Below are 19,005 nucleotides of genomic sequence, written 5' to 3'. Positions count from 1 at the left end.
GTCTTTTTTATAATTTTTAATTTATTCAAAAAAATTTTACTAATTTGACAACTATTTTTGCAATGCATTGATCCAACAGAGGGTAGAAATCTAATGTGTGACAATCTAAAAAAAGTTCAAAGGTTATCTCTAGCCCAAAGTCCCAAAGGAATTTAAATTTCAGGAATAAACCACCTCAGTTTAAACAGAAGTCAAAGGTAAAATCTTATAGTTCCTATGATAAGTAATATTATGCTGTCTATATGCAATTAAGAAATATATTCTAATGGTATATACTATTAAGAAATAAGCAGCAAGTAATGTTAGAAGAACTAATTCCCAACATTAGGTCTACAAAAAGAAAGCAAATATCACTCCTTCTAACAGCCCAAGGTCTGAGATTGAGTGAATGGTTGGTTGGTTGGTTGGTTGGTTGGTTGGTTGTTTCATTTGGTGAGAGGAGGAGAGCAAGGCTAAGCTCCCAGTGCTGGAGCATCCACGACACAGCATTCTCTGTGGGGACCTCTCAAGAAAGACAACAGTGAGATGTAGAAAGAACCACAGACCAGAGGTCAGGATATCAGAGATCAAATTTTGGCTCCGCCTTTAGAATTGTGTGACTTTTGGATAAAAACTCACTCAAACTAGACTTTACCAAAAACCTACTATCCCTTCATTTTTCTGATGCTGTTGTGAAGGCCTTTGTGTGCCATGATGAGGCCTTTGGATTTCATCGAAAGACACAGAGAGGCCATTCAAAGGCAGGTAGAGGAGAGTGAGCTGGTCCTTACCGGAAGCAGGGCCTGTGAGAGGAGAGGAAAGCAGTCACAGAAGCTACAATGAGGATAGAATCAGCAACTGCAACTTTGCGTCTGAGAGTTAACACCATCTAATTCCAAGCAGGGGGGGCTTCCCTGGTGGCGCAGTGGTTGAGAATCTGCCTGCTAATGCAGGGGACACGGCTTCGAGCCCTGGTCTGGGAAGATCCCACATGCCGCAGAGCAACTAGGCCCGTGGGCCACAACTACTGAGCCTGCGCGTCTGGAGCCTGTGCTCCGCAACAAGAGAGGCCGCGATAGTGAAGAGGCCCGCGCACCGCGATGAAGAGTGTCCCCCACTTGCCGCAACTAGAGAAAGCCCTCGGACAGAAACGAAGACCCAACACAGCCAAAAATAAATAGAAAAATAAATAAATAAATAATAAAAAAGATTACTATAAGAGCCAGTCATATTAAAAAAAAAAAAAAAAAAAAGAAAGAAAAATAGCACAGGAAGTCTACATTGGACAGTAGGTCTTTAAAGTACCCAATATTTTCAACTGCCCACATTTCAGTCTCATGTCTGTTACGGTGGTTAATTTCACATTTCGTCCACACTGAGCAGAGTAGTGTGCTTATCGTCATCTAGGTTTCTTTTTTTTTAAGTTTACTGTAAACCTCCTCCCCCTAAGTGCATAGTAGTTCGTGACGTAGAGACTTAAGGGAACTACAATTTTAAAAGGTATCTATCGTGTGCTTACTATGTACTTGCACTGCTCTAAGCACTTTACATGTTTTACCTTATTTAATCGTCACAACAACCCTCTGAAGCAATAGTATTATCAGCTACATTTTTCAAATTAGGAAACTGAGGTACAGAGAGTTAAGGAGCTTGCCCAAGGTATCACAGCCAGTAAGCGATGCAGCCAACATAGGATGTGGCAGTCTGATTCCGGAGCCTGTTCCTTTAACACTGTTGTTATTAGGCTGCAGAGGAAGATTTGTTTTACTACAAACCAGTTGTACATAGATAGTAGTATGCTATTTTCAACTGTTTAATTGTTTAATTCACGATGTCTCAAAGTAAATATTTGAGTCTCCGATATGATTCATGTGAGTGCTGGCTTTTGTTTGTCTTTTCAGCATATGCTCTCCAAAGTGGGAATGTGGGATTTTGACATTTTCTTGTTTGATCGCTTGACAAATGGTAAGTCACCCAAAAGAATTCTCACTAAAATACACACCATTAAAGTGGGATTAATTTCGTGAAAAACAAAATATATTTTTAAACACTGTTATTCTTTTTTCTTTCTTTTCCCACATTCATAAATCTACAGCCACTCAAGAAGGACCAGGGCAAGGGAAAATTAGTTCAAATGAAGAAGAAGGGTTGAATTTGGACTTCAAATCCTAAGACAGTTTCCTTCTGGTCTTGCTGTTTCCAAAGCAATTTAGAAACCACAGATTAGATTCCTTCCTTGCAGAATACTTTGGCCACATGCAAAAGGAAGGAGTTTGTTGTTAGTCAATGAAAACTAGAAACATAAAAACACATCTGATCAGTCCTGACTCTTACTGGGCCAATGGTTTTGCACTTTTATTAAGTGAGCGAGTCTGCCCCATTGCAGGTATTGTTCAGATATGTTTGGCATCATGAGAAGAAAACAACTCCTGAGGATAGAGTGTAAACGCTTAGGCTGCAGCTGAAGGGAAAAGTAGACATTCTTATTGTTTCCAGTTTTTAAATTTTTGTGCCTATAGAGGTTTCCCTTAAGAAAACAATAAAATCCTATAATATTTTCATCTGCCCATTAAACGAATGCTGATAATAGGGAGCCAATGAAAGATGTCACGTTTAATGCTGACCGTCACATGTCCTATCATCTGCAGGCTTGTGTTTTAAGTCATTACAGATGGTTTTCTCACCATTCTGTTTCTTGACAAACAACACACAGTGGAGAGAGATACGGCCTAAGACCATGAAACTGAGCTTTACACGGTGGAAAGCTAACTAGACCATATAGGGCTCTTATCTCATAATCTTGCATTTCACTTTGCTCAAATCAATTGAGAGATGGGAACCAGTATATGAAATTAACCATGAACAAAAGAATTTGTTCAATGGTATTTGTTAAAAAGAGAGTATAATCACGACTCTCATAAAAATATGAAGTGATCACATCAATGATTTTATTTAACTCAATTAATTAGAGATCCAGTAAAATGTTACAGCTAGTTCAAAGGTATATTCAAAGAGCCATACATATAAAAGCAGTAAGAAATGCCAAAATGAATTTGTAAATAGGTGAGAAACTGGGAGGGGGAAATCAATTGTATTTCCACCTCACTAATTTCATTTGCATGTATACAGCCAAGAATCATCTGCAATAATATCAGTTATCTACAACTTTGATTGTTGTGAAATAGCTCAAAGATGATGAAAGCTACAGAAACACATAGAATCAGGTACCCTGGAAGAGTGTGCTTAGGCAACACCTAGTTTTCCAATTAAGACAGCCAGTCATCTTCTTGGTACATTTCAAAGTCTTTCATAAACTTTATAATGCTTTTAATATTGAAAATCCTTATTCTCTAATGAACAATATTTCTTGAATGCTTACAAGTTATTGTAGCTTCAATTCTGCACCTCTGCTGGCTTGAGTTATAAAATATCTCACAGTCAAATTTCATCTTGGGTGATTTTCCAAAAGAAGACTAGGCACTGTGGTGGCTTAGATACCCCTGTAAATGTAAGAGTCAATTGGAAGCAACTTAAGACACATTTCAAGTGATCATTAAACTATGTCTTTAAAAAAATAACCATACAAACACACACACACACATACACACACACACACACACACACACACGTGTATGTGTCCCTGATACTGCAGTAGGCAGACTCCTTTTAACTCTTGATGTTTTCATTGCCTTTGGTATAGGGAGAAGGTCTGAGTTAATTTTACTTGTACAATAAGAGAAAATATGGGACCAGATCATAGTAATAATACCCTTATACTTGAATAATCTTAAATCTAAAGGGGAAAAGAAATGATCCTATCAGAGAACTTTCATTACAGAAACTTTGGATCCTATTGTTAGTCTTGGTATTTTAATGGTGATGAAAATGAATTAAAACAGGTGACTGTCCCCTATAGGAAACAGCCTGGTAACACTGCTGTGCCACCTCTTCAACACCCATGGACTCATTCACCATTTCAAGTTAGATATGGTGACCTTACACAGGTTTTTAGGTAAGTCCTTTTTTCCTTACTTCTACCCCCTTGCCCCTGAATAATGGCAGTCTACAATATTCTTTAACATAAAGTGGCAAGAGCCGTAGCCTGGTAGATGAAGACCTCATATTAGTCTTAAATTATCTCATCTTAATTTTAAAATAAGTTTACTTATTTAAATCACTGGAAAAAATGCTTACCTGATTAGTTATGTTTAAAAGAGATAAAGGCTATGTAAAGACAACCGTCAAGAGCAAATAACTGTCACAGAAGTTACTGATCTGCTCACATATTAACAAAATCCCAGAAAATATTCCTCAAATAATGCCACTCTGGATATGAGTTGTTGAAATACTCAACAGGCTTTTTTTTAATGATAAGAACTACCATGTATGTAGCACCCAGTGTATGCAGGGTGCTTTTGGTATGTTATTTCTAACAGCTTCAACAACCCTGCAAGTTGGCCATTATCACCATTTGGCCCATAAGTAAGGAGAAGTACAAAGAGGTTTTGTAACTTGCTCAAGGTCAACAACATATAACTGGCAGAGCTGCAGTCCAAGCCCAGGTCTGTCTGATTTGAAAGCCTACCATCTTTCCACTCAACTCCACCATCTCTCCTCATCAAAAAGCAGCCCCAGATCTCATTTGACTTCATGCATATTCTTATTTATCTTCCAGTGAATTATCCAGGGCACATTTTTAGTCACCAAATAACTTTCCTCTGCCTCTTAGTGTGTTCCTGGCTTCTTTGACTTGGCACATGGCAGTGCTTTGAATTTGGAAGCTGACTTGATGCATCAAGGGTAAAATAATGGTGATGGTGATAACAACAGTAGCAGCAACCACCAGGCTTATACAGTGTTTACATATGCTGGAAAGTCTTCTAAGAACTTGCATATATTAACACATTTAATCCTTACAGCACCTCTTTGAGATCAGAGCTGTTGTTATCCCTATTTTATAGAGAAGGAAATGGAGGAAACTTTCGGTTAAGTAACTTGCCCAATACAGATAAGTCATAGAGCCAGGGTTCATATAATAGTCAAATAAACCTGCTGATTAAAAGGTACATGTGGCACAACAGAAATACTGGAAACAAGCCAGAGCATGGCTCATTCCAGAAACACAAATAACCTCAAGCTAATTGTGTTCAGATTGATTGAGCAAAGTAATGGCCATGAATAGAGCCAAATAATTTTGATTTGTCTAAAGAGGGAGAGCACAGATACTTTGGACATGTGTATGCACCCAGAGTACATGTGAAAAAGGCAAAGATTCAATGACAGAAATAACACTGGAATCCAGAGCCAAAGTCATAGCTGGTCTGAGAGAACATAGCCACACTTGAAAGCCAGGACATTCTATACACACTGAATATATTGCATCCTAGACATTGCCTTAGTTATTAGCTGAAGCAGGCAAGTAGCTTCTGTAAATAGCAAACTCAAATTGCCTTCCTTGTGTCTCTATTTGGTTCCAAGAGCACTCCGGTCCCTAGATTGGAAGGGCAAGAAAGATGATCATTTAATCTGAATAAGATAGAAATAAATCCAAGAATTCCTCAGTTGGATCTATGAATTTCTGCCTGAAGAATCCCCAGATTTGCTTTGGTCAGTATTTGTTACTTAAGTGATAAAGCAATCTTTGGATGAGAGTAGGTCTCTTTAAAAGGAAACCTCTTTTATAGCACATGATTCTTAAATGGCAGCAAACTTAAATAATTAAACTATAGAGTGAAATAAAGTTGCCCTTTTCCTACATATTTATTTTTCCAATGAATGAGGGCCTTCATGAATGCCAGAAAGGGGTGATTTATGAAGGTGGTGAGGAATCCCAAGGGCCTCACAAATCCTTTTAGCCTTTCTTCCCTCTTCCCTCCCCCTCCTCTCCACTGAAATCAACCCAGTAGAACTGCCAAGCTGGCAAATCGTGTTCATTTCTAAAGCATCCCCAGGCTGCACATTTTGGAGACACTGTTATTTTTAAGCAAAAGGGACCCTCAATAAGTCTGAGCTAGTATGTTCTTTGTGTTTTGTTTTTAGCTGATTGAGTTATCTGTTTACCTCCTAGTCATGGTTCAAGAAGATTACCACAGCCAAAACCCATATCACAATGCTGTTCATGCGGCCGACGTCACCCAGGCCATGCACTGCTACCTAAAGGAGCCAAAGGTAAGGCAAGACCCGCTGCCTCCTCGGCCATCTGGAAATGCCACGTAAACTACCTGCCGGGTCCCAAATCACCTGACATATCAGAGCAACTGGGTTATGGGCCAATTTATAGCATAAATACAAATTGCTTATATTAAGGTTTCAGTATCAGCTCTGAAAACTGTATAATAGTCATGAAAGAGGATGTAAATTTTCAGAGGTTCTGTTTCATAATTTATATATTTTCAAGGCTGCATTAGGACGAAAACAACCCTCTCTATGACAATCTACATCCTAGATATCTTCAACCATCACAAAAGTTAGCTGCTTTTGCCTTGAACCTTTGCCACAAACAGTACCAGAACTGAACTTTTCTAGGAAGTCTCCCACCTCATGGTTTTTGATCAACAAATAGAATTAAAACTCCTCAAGACTCAGCTCCATTTCCTACTGAGGCAACTAGGCATCCTGATTCAGGCCCAAGAGAAATTGTGGACATCAAAAACCTCTTTAAAAATATGCCCAGATGCAATATATTAATCCAAAATTTAAAACATAATAATAATGCTCGTTACTCAAAACCTAGGGATTTCTTAGCCATATAAAACCTAGCTGTTAAAACATATAGGATTGGGCTTCCCTGGTGACGCAGTGGTTGAGAATCCGCCTGCCAATGCAGGGGACACGGGTTCGAGCCCTGGTCTGGGAAGATCCCACATGCTGCGGAGCAGCTAAGCCCGTGAGCCACAATTACTGAGCTTGCGTGTCTGGAGCCTGTGCTCCGCAACAAGAGAGGCCGCGATAGTGAGAGGCCCGCGCACCGTGATGAAGAGTGGCCCCCGCTTGCCACAACTAGAGAAAGCCCTCGCACAGAAACGAAGACCCAACACAGCCATAAATAAATTAATTAATTAATTAATTAAAAAAAAAAAAACATACAGGATGAGTTTTTTTAGGGTTTTTGGAAAATGATATCTCAGTCCAAGACTCTGTTTAGTTCAATAAGTTTTAACATCAACCACTAAATATACAGATGCCAGATAGGCATTCCCAAGACAAAACTGGGTATGCCTCATCCTTAGAAAATATCCAAAAGACATTAAAGGTTTTGTTATTTAATCCCTAAGTAATTTGAAAATTGTATAGATTGCACAGTTGTGTATTTAAAGCTAGCACTAGATTCCCATTTTCCTGCTTGTTTTCCTAGCTAACCAAAAAAAAATGACAGATTCTCACACATTCCCCCACTTTATTTATTACACATTGAAGAAATATGCAAATTTTGCAATTCAGCCCACTGTGGATTTCATATTTGAAGAAGTGGCAGTGATATATTTGAAATACACAAGTGATTTTTTCCATCGCTTTGGCTTCAGCTTTTTCCTTCACTTACAGCTTTCCTAGGAGCAAGGCTGATTTTAGACTCTGCCTTCTCCCCGCCCACTATAGAGCAGTGTTGCCAACAGGTAATACTACTACAACAACAAAACAAGACAGTAGCAGCAGGAAGAGGAGGCCACCTGGATGAGCTACACAACTTGAGTTGCTTAATTACTTTCCTCACAGCCCTTTCTTTATTCCTGCGATTCCATGGTTCTATTACCTTATTGACAGCTTCAGAAGGTTAAGGTCTGGATGAAAGGCCTGAACGATACTATGATGATTCATTCAGTGTGATTTAGCCAAAACAAATGCTAACCTATTTTTGGAAATACACCAGTCAGTCTCCCCATTCAATTCTTTAACAGCTCGCCAGCTCCCTCACACCTCTGGACATCATGCTTGGACTGCTGGCTGCCGCAGCCCACGATGTTGACCACCCAGGGGTAAACCAGCCGTTTTTGATCAAAACAAACCACCACCTCGCCAACCTATATCAGGTAAGAGAGCCAACATGACACAATATGGTTAACTGCTTTAGGCCCAGTGCTGTAGCCTGAATCTCACCCTTGGAGATAGCCTTCATTCAGGGTCAGCCTCAATGATGACCACAGCCAAAGAGCATGGGTTTGAAATAGGTTCAGAGTGTCCCCCAGGGAAGATTAAATTGGTTTACAAGGATATCCAAGGAATTCAATTTGCTCTGCAGCAGGTTTGAAATTCTCCCAAGTCAAACAGGATTCCTGAGTCTACCGTCTCATGGTCTGAGACTATCTGTCTCCATAGGAACCATCTAATATATAATGGCCAGTTGAAGCCAGTCCTTGTAGAACTTCTATAAATGATACTCCCAGGTGCAATCCTAACTCAGATTTACGTCTCTAGGGCCATTTCTTTTTTTAATCATGTTTTTATTTTTTTATTGAAGTATAGTTGACTTATAATATTACACTAGTTTCAGGTATACAATATAGTGATTCAAAGATTTTACAAATTATACTTCATTTATAGTTATTATAAAATATTGGCTATATTCTCCAGGGCCATTTCTGAACTTCTTTGGCCTCTGAGTCAGAGGTATGTTATCGAAGACAATAGGCGTACTTTGTTGTTATAAAATTGTTCAACAGCACGAGTAGATTGGCCCAAAGAAGTCTTATCTGTGATATGACTTCAGATATTATAACCCTATATCATAAATGAATTATTCCCAGAATTTTCAACATGGTTTGGGGGAGACCTTTGGTTGTCATTAACAAAATCATTGCATTCAAGGGAGTCATTGATCTCAATTTTAGTAGATCTTTTGAAAAAATTCAGTGCGGGAAGAATTTCTAAAGGATTCCCGTAAAACAGTTGCGTTATACAAAACAGTGCAGCTTGAGGATAAAGTACAACTGAAACATGAAACAGAGCTTTTTTCCATCCAGTTGATTAGCTTTTGGTCCAGGTAGGAATTGGCATTCCAAGGTTTATGGATCCCCTGGTACATAATTCAGCACTGGGCTCTCTTGGTCTGTCAGCCAGCACCTGGAGCTGGGATAGAAATGACCATAAAGAGGGGACAGGGTGACATAATTTAGAAAAACTTTTGATGATGAGCTGAAAACTAAACAAAGAAAATGAAAACTAAAACTAAACTTTCTAAACAGTCTCAGAAGCTAAATTTATTGCTTGGGGAAAACATTAAAAATTTGACCAGGGGAAAAAAAATGAATGACTGAACTGAGAGCTCCCAAATAGATTTTCTATTCCTGTCATATTTTAATTCTGACTTTTCAAATGTCTTTAATTAAATAAAGAAAATCAAGCAACAAGACTGGCTACTTGATCTACTTCCATATAATGTAAATGCTTACCTAATTCTAGTTTCTCATCATCAAATAGATCACATCAATGGAGTTTAAGAGAGTATGTACTGCTACTGACTGATTTGTACATGAAAATAAGGATCATAAAGCTGTGCTTTGACATGTAGTGTATACAAAACACGTAATGAATGCACATTTAGACAGAAAGTCAGAAAGAAATATGCCAGATATTAAAGATGTAAAAAACAAGAATGTAGAATTTCATTAATTACTCACTGCTAATTAACAAAAATTGATTCTCAAAAGAAAGATACTGCAGTCTACTTGTTCATATACTAAAAATGTTCTCAAATAAATGGATTCCTTACTCAAACTTTTGAAGTGCAGATAATTTTTAATAATATTTAATCTCTTTGTTAAAAATAAACATTCCTATACAACCAAATCCTGCAGCCTTTTCAACACAACCTACAGTCTTGTATATTTTGAACTAGCAACTATTTATTGCATGTATCAGATGATATACTAGGATCTAGGAGTACAAAGATAAATAAAATATAATCCCTGCCCTTGGACATTGGTTCAAACTCAGATGCTCAAAATGTGCAAAATCCAAGAAAACTTAATCCCAGTTTGAAAAAGTTTAGAGGAGTTAGCCAAAGATATGCATGTATATCTCTGTATACATACCTAGAAACAACTTTTTTTTAAAGCCTCTGAAGACAAAATTTACCCATGCTGTTCTTTGTATCCAAAGATGTTACAACAATAAAGTGAGCTATTATTTTTTTCTAGCAGTGAATTTATCCATCTGAATTGTCTGGCCTGATGCTCGATAGGAAAGAGAAGGATCCTCTTGATAATGACTAGACAGAAGTTGGCACATAGGACTCAAAAACCACATTCAAGAGACTATCTTCATCAGTCCCCTGCTCAAATGATCTTAGGCTCTCTTGGAGGCTAGAGATCCATGTCTCTAAGTTTTAGGAACAGTGTTGAGGGCAAACCAGTATCACGTAATGTCACAAAGATACTTCCAATATCCTAGAGCTGGCTAGTATAAAAGATGAAACTTTTATCAGCCAACTTGGGACTTTACATATTAAAAGTAAAAATTGTTAAGAGGACCTAAAAATAATATGAGATTTTAATTTTGTCCAAAAAAATATATATGATGGCTTTTACGTTTGGCTATATACCGTTCTTATTAACTATATGAAGGAACTCCAAAAAGATAAAGAAAATTCCCTTTAAAATTCAGTTCAATGAATTGTATAACTAACCTTTATTCAACACTTACTATGATTCAAACACTGGGCTAAGTGATTTTATCTATTATATTATTTAATCTTCACAATAGCCCAGTTAGGTGGGTACTATCAATCATCATACCTATTTTCCAGAAAGAGGAAAATTGTTATTAGGAAATCCAAGTGGGTTTTCCTGAAAATAAACAGCTAATTAATGGCAGAGGTGGAATTAGAACTCAAGACTTTTATCTCCAGAGCCAAATGTGCCTAAGCACTGCACATACTGCCTCTAAAATTCATATTGATCACCTGTGATGTGCAGGAAAGTAAGAGCTCTCCTCCAGGTTCTCCTATCGCAGTGAGGGAGACAGGAGGGTTATAGACATGTATCAATAGCTTAAGGTGGGAGAGCCTTTGCTAAGTGCTCTACGGTAGTTAGCTACAAACAAAATGTGATGGGAAGACAGAGGCGAAAGAGAAATTGATTCTGCAGATGGTTTCTGGAAATAAAAAAATTAAAAATTAAAACAAAAAACAAAAATAAACCTCATGGAGGGAGAGTAATATAAACTGGGCCCTGAAGTGTGAGTAACATTTTGAGTAGCAGGGCAGAGAGTGTGACACCAAAGGCAGCATAAACTGGTGTACTTTGGGGATGAAAACCCACAACTCCAGAGTAACTGCAAATGGACTGTTTCTGTGGCCTTGAGCTGAGTATAGTCCTGTCATGAATGGCCCCTGCTCTCTGTTCAATGACTTGGGCATGTTATGATGAAGTGTATATTCTCTCTTTTGTAGACACTGTAGATTAGCTGTACAGAATGTGATCTGGGTCAGAAAATCTTCATTTCGCATTGTCAGTGAAGAACTGGCATAACTCTTTAGGTTTTCAATTTCAAGAAAAAAAAATCGTGTTACATAAAATATCAACTCAGCAAGATCATTAACAACACATGATACTTTAAAATCTTTGGAAATACAGCCTTTTAGCCTACCAAGGGCCTGTTGGTTGAGACATAAATAAGCTTTCAGGAAACTATATGCAGATTTTCAGATGACGTACCTATACACATTTTTCTAGGGAGAGGATCCATGACTTATATTTTAAAATGAGTTATAGATCCAGAAAATATTAAGAACTGTGATAATGAGTGAAAAAATATATATACACACCATATATATACATATATATTACACAATACATATACATATATTGTGTAATATATGTGTGTGTGTATATATATATACGTATGTATATATATACAAAAACTGTACATGCACATGCACACACATTTGGTCAACAAGAATAGCCAGGAAGATGTGCCAGGAATTATGGGGCTTTGAGAACACCCTGTGCGTGACTTTGTACAATCCAGACTTACTATAAATGAGATAAAATGGAAGAGGGCTTCCTCTCCCTCCTTTTGTTGGCTGTGCTCTTTTAGTTCTAATAAATAAGAAGATCATTGCATAAGACCCGGCCTGTGCTTCTGCCCTGAGATAAGGAGAGAGCCAGGGCAGCTGGAGTGAAGGCCAAGTTAAAGGGCTCTCTCCCATTGTCCACTGTCTGGGCCAGACTCACTAGCTGAACTGCCAACCCAAGTTCAACATGAAGACCATAAAGGCATTTCCACCTGGCACCACTCTCATCAGACTGGAAGCAGTCCAGGTGTCCATGGTGGACTAAGAAGGTACCTAACAGCATGTGAGAGATACAGCTGAGAATTTATTTTCTGTCCCTCCACCCTCCAATCCTCCAACATGTGGGTTCAGCAGTTTTGCAAAGTAAGTGTTAAATCAGGCATGATATTGCTTATTACAATTGCAAAAGTAATTGCTCTCAGTTCAATTTAAAATCTAGAACATGATACAAATGAACTTATTTACAAAACAGAAACAGACTCACAGACATAGAAAACAAACTTACGGTTATCAAAAGGGAACCGGGGGGAACGGATAAATTAGGAGTTTGGGATTAGCAGATACAAACTACTATATATAAAACGGATAAACAACAAGGACCTACTGTATAGCACAGGGAGCTATATTCAATATCTTGTAATAAACCATATAAAAAAGTTAATTCCTTTTGATAGAGTCCAACTACATATAAACTAGTGACAGAACAACCTAATGAATAAAATAATTAATAATTAGTTGTTCCATGAAACATTGTATTTATTACCTTCTCTATTTGTCTTGCAGAAGTTTATAATCATTTTTCTTGGTCACGTATCACAAGCACTTAGAAGAGGCCAGCATTTTTAACCACTTTTTATTCTTAATGACTCTGCACCATAAATATGAAGTTAGAGCCAGGAGACATGTTTCTTCCATATGGTCCTATGACCTCTACTCAAACAAGCAATTGCAAAGATTATATGTAACCTCATGATTTCTGCCGCATGAAAGGTGTTTTTGGCAAGTGGAGTGAAAATTGTCAAAAGGAGGTTCAAATTTGATTTTCTGTTTCATAAAGTTTCCGCTGTTCATAGTGAAGTAGCTGGCATGTGGCACATCCATGGCCCTGATCTGAACACAGGCCTGCCCCGTGGACAGCAATCAATGTTCGGGCTCCTTGTGAGAGCAGTGTCTTTGGCAGATGCAGATCAAACAAGAGAAAGACATCTTCCAACAGGCAGTAAACATGGCAGTGCTATAGTTTCTTCAAGGGCCAAGGTCTTGTTTAGGACTCAAGGAGCTTCTGTTCCTCTGAGACCTCCTGGGCTGGGGCCCTTGCAGCGTTGCCAAGGAGACCACTGGGCTTGTTAGGGAAGAACTCAGTGACTTCATTATCTTCTGGAGTCTTGCTTCCCGGTTTCGTGAGCAATTAAAAATGAAAACACAGACTATGTTCCTGTTGTTGTTTTTCTTCCTGCCTCCGCTGGTTTAAAAGGTATAATTAACTCTGAGTCTTGTTGTACACCAGACTCAGTTTATCAACATCATTCTAAGTATTTTAATCAAAGAAAGTGTCCAATAAATAGGAGAAAAAAACAACAACGTTTAAAGCTGCTTTGTATGATAGCAAATCTGCTCTGCCAGATTCTCTTTGACAGAGAGACTCTCGGTTTAATTTGAAAACCTGTGTTGGTGGTTTATTAAATGCCAGATGTGTTGTTATTCTAGAACAAAGAGATTGTTTTGTTCTTAGGGTGGATAATACTTAATTATTCAGATAAAAGGGGAAATAAAGGTTTTGCAGTAGGGGTTTGAAGAGTTTTATTTTGTTCAAAATAAATTCTGGTAGGTTTTGTTGCCGCAAAGGTGGATGCTTACTCTCTCAACTTTACAGTGAAGATTATTCTTATTAATAAAACTACAGGTATGAAGAGTTTGTGACACTAGAACACATTCTCATTGGAATGATGTGAAATTGCTGAGCTGCTGCTTCTGAAAGTAGAGAGATGTTGTACCTACTGTGGGATTCCAAAACAGTGCTGGGATTTAAATGGATATTAAAGCAATATCATCTCATCCTATGTTCAGATCTCCATGAGCATTTCTGATGAGCATCTTCTTTTTTTCAATCTGCCTTTTGCTGATATTGGTCTCTGAGCTGCTGTGAAAGCCAGTGAGTCTGTAGGAGCAGAGCCACCTCCCTCTTAAGAAAGACAAAGATAATTTGGCCATTCCCTATGAAATACCAGTACCTCCCAGCCTGCTCATGCCAGATCCTCCCCTAGAGCAGGGCACCAACATCTTTCATCCTGTCATCTACACTCAGCCTTGCCTGTCTCCAACCCTTCCGCCACTGTGCAGCCAGAATGAGTTTCCTGAAACTCAACTGTGACACTTAGATGCCTGCTTAAAATCCCATTGCCCTCAGGGTTAAGCCCAAATATCTTAACCCAGTTTACAAGCCTCATTATGATCTGACCCTCACTACACTTTCCAGTTCCACTTCCCACCATTACTCTCCCAGGCTCTATGCATCATCCAGTCTGAACCACTTTCAGAATCCCAGAGCCGACATATGTGCCAAGTGCTGGCAGTACAGAAGATAAACAAAACAAATAGAAATCCCTGCTTTCTACTAGGGGAATCAGAAAATAAGTAAAGTATATAGTATGTTTGAAAGTGATCATTTCTAATGATTAAAAAATAAATAAAACAGGGAGGGAAGATATAAAGTGTCCCTCTTGCTCCAGGTCTTCACACACATGCTCTTCTTCCTTCTGCCTGTTTTAATGAAATGTAAACATGGCAGTGCTATAGTTTCTGTATTGCCTGCATTCTCGGACTCCTCTCTAACTTACTCATCCTTTTGATCCCAACTTGGACAGATCTTCCTCCTGAAAGCCTTCTTTTTCTTTAAAAACCCATCTTCCATGCCCCTGCTATATGATTTCACAGCCCTCTCTTACTTCCCCTATCACGGTGTTTATCTCTCTAAACTGCCATTTCCTGATTAGACGTCCATATCCCCCATAGCCTGCAAGCTTCTAGGCACCTACCTCGTCCGCTGCCGTATCCTCAGCATCTGGCACAGTCCTCATGTTTAGTGAATATTCGTTGGGTGGTGGGACGTTTGCTGGATGAGTAAGTGGATGGATAGATGGATGGAGAGATGGATGGAGGCACAGTTTGGACCCATGCAGCAAGAAAGACGGAACCTGAGTAACACTGAAAAATGAGAAATATTGGCCACAGTGAGCACACACAGGGACCCAGAGGGGAAATCTGAGAGACAGCAGCACACAGACCAGAAAGCATATCCCCGTACTGTCCACTTAGTAGGTACTTGTGCTGATTATTGCATTATTACCTCCCTACATCAAGAGTACACCATGAAGACTGAGAAGCATCGTGGAAAATTCTTTATAATGATCTTCTTATTTGTTTATCTTGCAATTGACAAATGCTATCCGATATATGTTATTTCTGGAGTCGTTTACCTGATCCTGGTCATCTGTGAGCGAATAGTGAGAGAGCCCATTGCTATAATAATTTTAAAATCTCTTTGACTTTTACCTGAGTCTAAGGATTTCACAGCAGAAGATTCCAAGTCTGGCTTTTATCAGCTATTGACGAAAAAATTAACAGGACTCTGTTACTTATACAGTTACTTAAACTTTTGCAGTTAGGGAACTTTGGGGTTTTGGAGGTTAGTTACTTAGTATCCATTCAACAAATATTTAGTTATTTAAATGGCACTGTGCCACATACTGGTGCACAAAGATGAATAAGATATGCTCCTCGTTCTCAATGGCAGTCATGTATGGCAGCAGCTTCAAACCAGGCATGTGTGCCCATGGGGATACACAAAGACTTTCCCAGGAGTACACAGGCATGAATAGTGCTAACAGAATTCATTTTCAGCTCCTTAAACTGACCTACCTGGAATGTGCTTGCAGGACAGTCAAGCCAGTTCTACTTTCCACTCCTCTTTCACATTTACCCTGTTCCCACTGTACAAAAGAAAGACATGTCTCTTATCCATTCTGCATATTGCATCCTGCTCCAATTTCACTAATACTGTATATTGCCCCAGTGTGAAAAAATACCAAAGGAACAACTAAAAATATTCAAGGAAATCTCCTATAACTGAGGTACTATAAGGCTCCCAGCCATCTCATGAATAAATGCATTGTCAAAACATTTTTATTCTTTTTATTTATTTATTTATTTATTTATTTCTGGCTACTGTTCGTTGCGGTGTGCATTACGGTGGCTTCTCTTGTTGTGGAGCACGGGTTCTAGGCACGCGGGCTTCAGTAGTTGTGGCTCGCGGGCTCTAGAGCTCAGGCTCAGTAGTTGTGGCGCACAGGCTTAGTTGCTCTGCGGCATGTGGGATCTTCCCAGACCAGGGCTTGAACCCGTGTCTCCTGCATTGGCAGGCAGATTCTTAACCACTGCGCCGCCAGGGAAGTCCCGAAACATTTTTATTCTTAAGCATAATGTTTTCCAAATTTGCAGTATACGTGTATTTTCATCAATTAGTTACCAATAGCAATTGCACTGTAAACCCAAGCTGGAAAAATATTTACTACTTAGAGCCTGATGTTAAGTAAATTTGTTAAATTAAAGATTCAATTTATATATCAATACTTATTTTTGTTTCAGAGAGATATGATAGGGTGATGATGAAAGAATTTCACACATGAAAATATATTACATTAAAATAAAATTCTATGGGGAAATAGAATGGAAATATAAGTTCTAGAGGGAAAAAAATCAATTTAAAATTTTTGACTTAAAGAATAGATTATTCATGTGTTTTCTTAAACATGTGATTAATACGTATTAAATGTCATTGGTATTTTGATTCCCTTAGATACATTTAATGCATAAAAGAGTTATATAATGATTTTATATTAAAACACCAATATTCACAAAAATGCAAGACATTACATCTTTTGTTACCATAGAAATTTGTGATTTTAGATATCAATTTTTAAAAGTATAGGGAGACCATAATTTTTCAAGACTATTTTAAGAGTAAATGAACAAAAACGTGTGAAAATTACTTATATGTAGGGGCAAGGCCAGTGAACAAAGTTGTTATAAGGTGTTTTGGACAGTAGGATAGAAGCTTGGGTTGGGAATGGGGAGCTAGAAGAGGGAGCTGTCAGTTCTGTTTGGAGAACCAGGAAAGTCTTTCCTAGCAGATGGCAATGTTTGATCTCAGAAATAAGAAGTGTGTGTTTGTGTGTGCGTGCCCTCACGCAGATGCGCGTGAGCCCACGCGTGCGTTTCAGACTTTACTAAGGTGATTTCACCTCACTCTTTTTTAGAGTTATAAAATTCTTTATTATGATTCTTATGCAAAAACCAAGCATTATTCTAGATTAAGACATTGAAAAGGTCTTTTTATCAACTCTTTTGGGATGATATGGAAGATAATAAAGCTACTTTAAATAATGTGGTGTGTTAGTGACTTAAACAAGGGTAGAAGTTTGTTTCTATCCTTTATAAAAGAAGTTTGGATATTGGCAGTCCAGGGCAGGCGTGGTGGCTTCACAAAATTAAGAATGAGTGACCCAAGATCCTTTCAGTTCTTCAATCTGCTATCACTGGGGTATGACACTTGTCCTTATTGCCAGCTAGCTGCTGGAGCTCTAGCCATTCCTGCTGCATTCCAGACAGTGAGAAGGAAGGAAGGGATAAAGCAAAAGAAGCCTGTCCCAGATGAAACAGTTCCCTTTAAACAACCTTCCTTAAAATCCCACACAACATTTCTGCTTACATTTAATAGGTCAGAATTTAGCCTGATGATTCCACTTAGCTGTAAAGGAGGTTGGGAAATGTTATCTTTATTCTGGACAACGATGAGACTCCTCTAAACACTGAGCCATCCTAGCAGATCCAGAAATCAACCATCTCACCACCTCCACTTTCCTCGTCCAAGCCTTTATCAGCTTTTGCCTGGATAACTGCCCTCTCCCCCCACCTTCTACACCTATTTCTACCCTTATCCCCTACCAAAGTCTATTTTCAACATAGCAACCAAAGTGATCTTATTTACGGTTAAGTCATATAATTTCATTCCTCCCAAACTTCTGCAGTGGATCCTTATTTCTCTCAGTAAAAATCAGAATCCTTACAATGACCAGAAGACCACACATGATCTGGTCTCGAATTACCTCTCTAACTCCTTGTACCGATACCTCTCTTCCCTCGATGCACATGGACCTCACAGCTGTTTGCTCCCCCTTGGGGGCCTTTACTTCAGCTGTTTTCTCTGGAACAGTCTTCCCTCATCAGCATGGTGAGCTCCCTCCTACCTGCAAGTCTTCGCTCTAATCTCACCTCTTACCCTGACTACTTTACCTTCCCCATCCCACCCCTCCAAAGACTCTCAAATTCCCATTATTATGCTCTACTTTTCCTTCTTTCCATGCATTTGCTATCTTTTGGATGCTATACTTTTTTTTCCAAAGTATTTCTTGTGCTTATTGTTTATTATCTATCTCTCTCTATCCCTGCTACCTCTAGTTCTCTGTCTCTTTTGTTCACTGATATATTCCAAGCACATATTACAGTGCCTGGAACATAGTAAGTGTTCAATATGTTTGCCGAATGAAATCAAGTAATTTGTTCAGTTATATACTTAACAAATTAATAGAAAGCACTTTCTCTGTGCAAGGCACACAGTTGAGTGGATACAAAAGGAACGAGGCAGGGTTCCTGCTCACATACAGTTTATAATCTAGTAAGAAGAACAGGAAGTACATACACAACTGTCACACACATCAACGGGACTGAGAGCAACTGGCCTCAGGACTTGAGGAGTGCCAAGAAAAAGAGCTATAGGACTCAGAGGAGAGCAAGTGCGCCTCTAACTGGACTCGTTCCAGGTGGCTTTGTGGATGGAGTGTTTGAATTGGACTTTGGAAGACAGGTTTTAGTTTCATAAAGAAACATAGAGGAGTTTGAGGAACATAAACTACCTTGAAAGGCATGAAAGTGGCAAAAGGAAAGGACATTTTCATGTA

General features: G+C 38.7%; 1 protein-coding gene across 6 annotated transcripts in view; it reads left to right on the top strand.

Annotated features, from left to right (window-relative positions):
• PDE7B (phosphodiesterase 7B) overlaps nucleotides 1-19,005 on the top strand; it is a 350,275-nt gene that overhangs the window by 305,250 nt on the left and 26,020 nt on the right. For all 6 annotated transcript variants that reach the window (XM_061206877.1, XM_061206878.1, XM_061206879.1 and 3 more), the window contains 4 exons: nucleotides 1,881-1,944; nucleotides 3,896-3,991; nucleotides 6,047-6,147; nucleotides 7,875-8,006. In XM_061206877.1, the coding sequence (XP_061062860.1) occupies nucleotides 1,881-1,944; nucleotides 3,896-3,991; nucleotides 6,047-6,147; nucleotides 7,875-8,006 (393 nt within the window). The remainder of the gene's footprint in view (nucleotides 1-1,880; nucleotides 1,945-3,895; nucleotides 3,992-6,046; nucleotides 6,148-7,874; nucleotides 8,007-19,005) is intronic.

The sequence above is a fragment of the Eubalaena glacialis genome, chromosome 12 (assembly GCF_028564815.1).
Source record: "Eubalaena glacialis isolate mEubGla1 chromosome 12, mEubGla1.1.hap2.+ XY, whole genome shotgun sequence".
Classification (NCBI taxonomy): Eukaryota; Metazoa; Chordata; class Mammalia; order Artiodactyla; family Balaenidae; genus Eubalaena; species Eubalaena glacialis.
The sequence above is the reverse complement of the archived record's forward strand: the minus strand, read 5'-3'. Positions and strand labels throughout refer to the sequence as shown.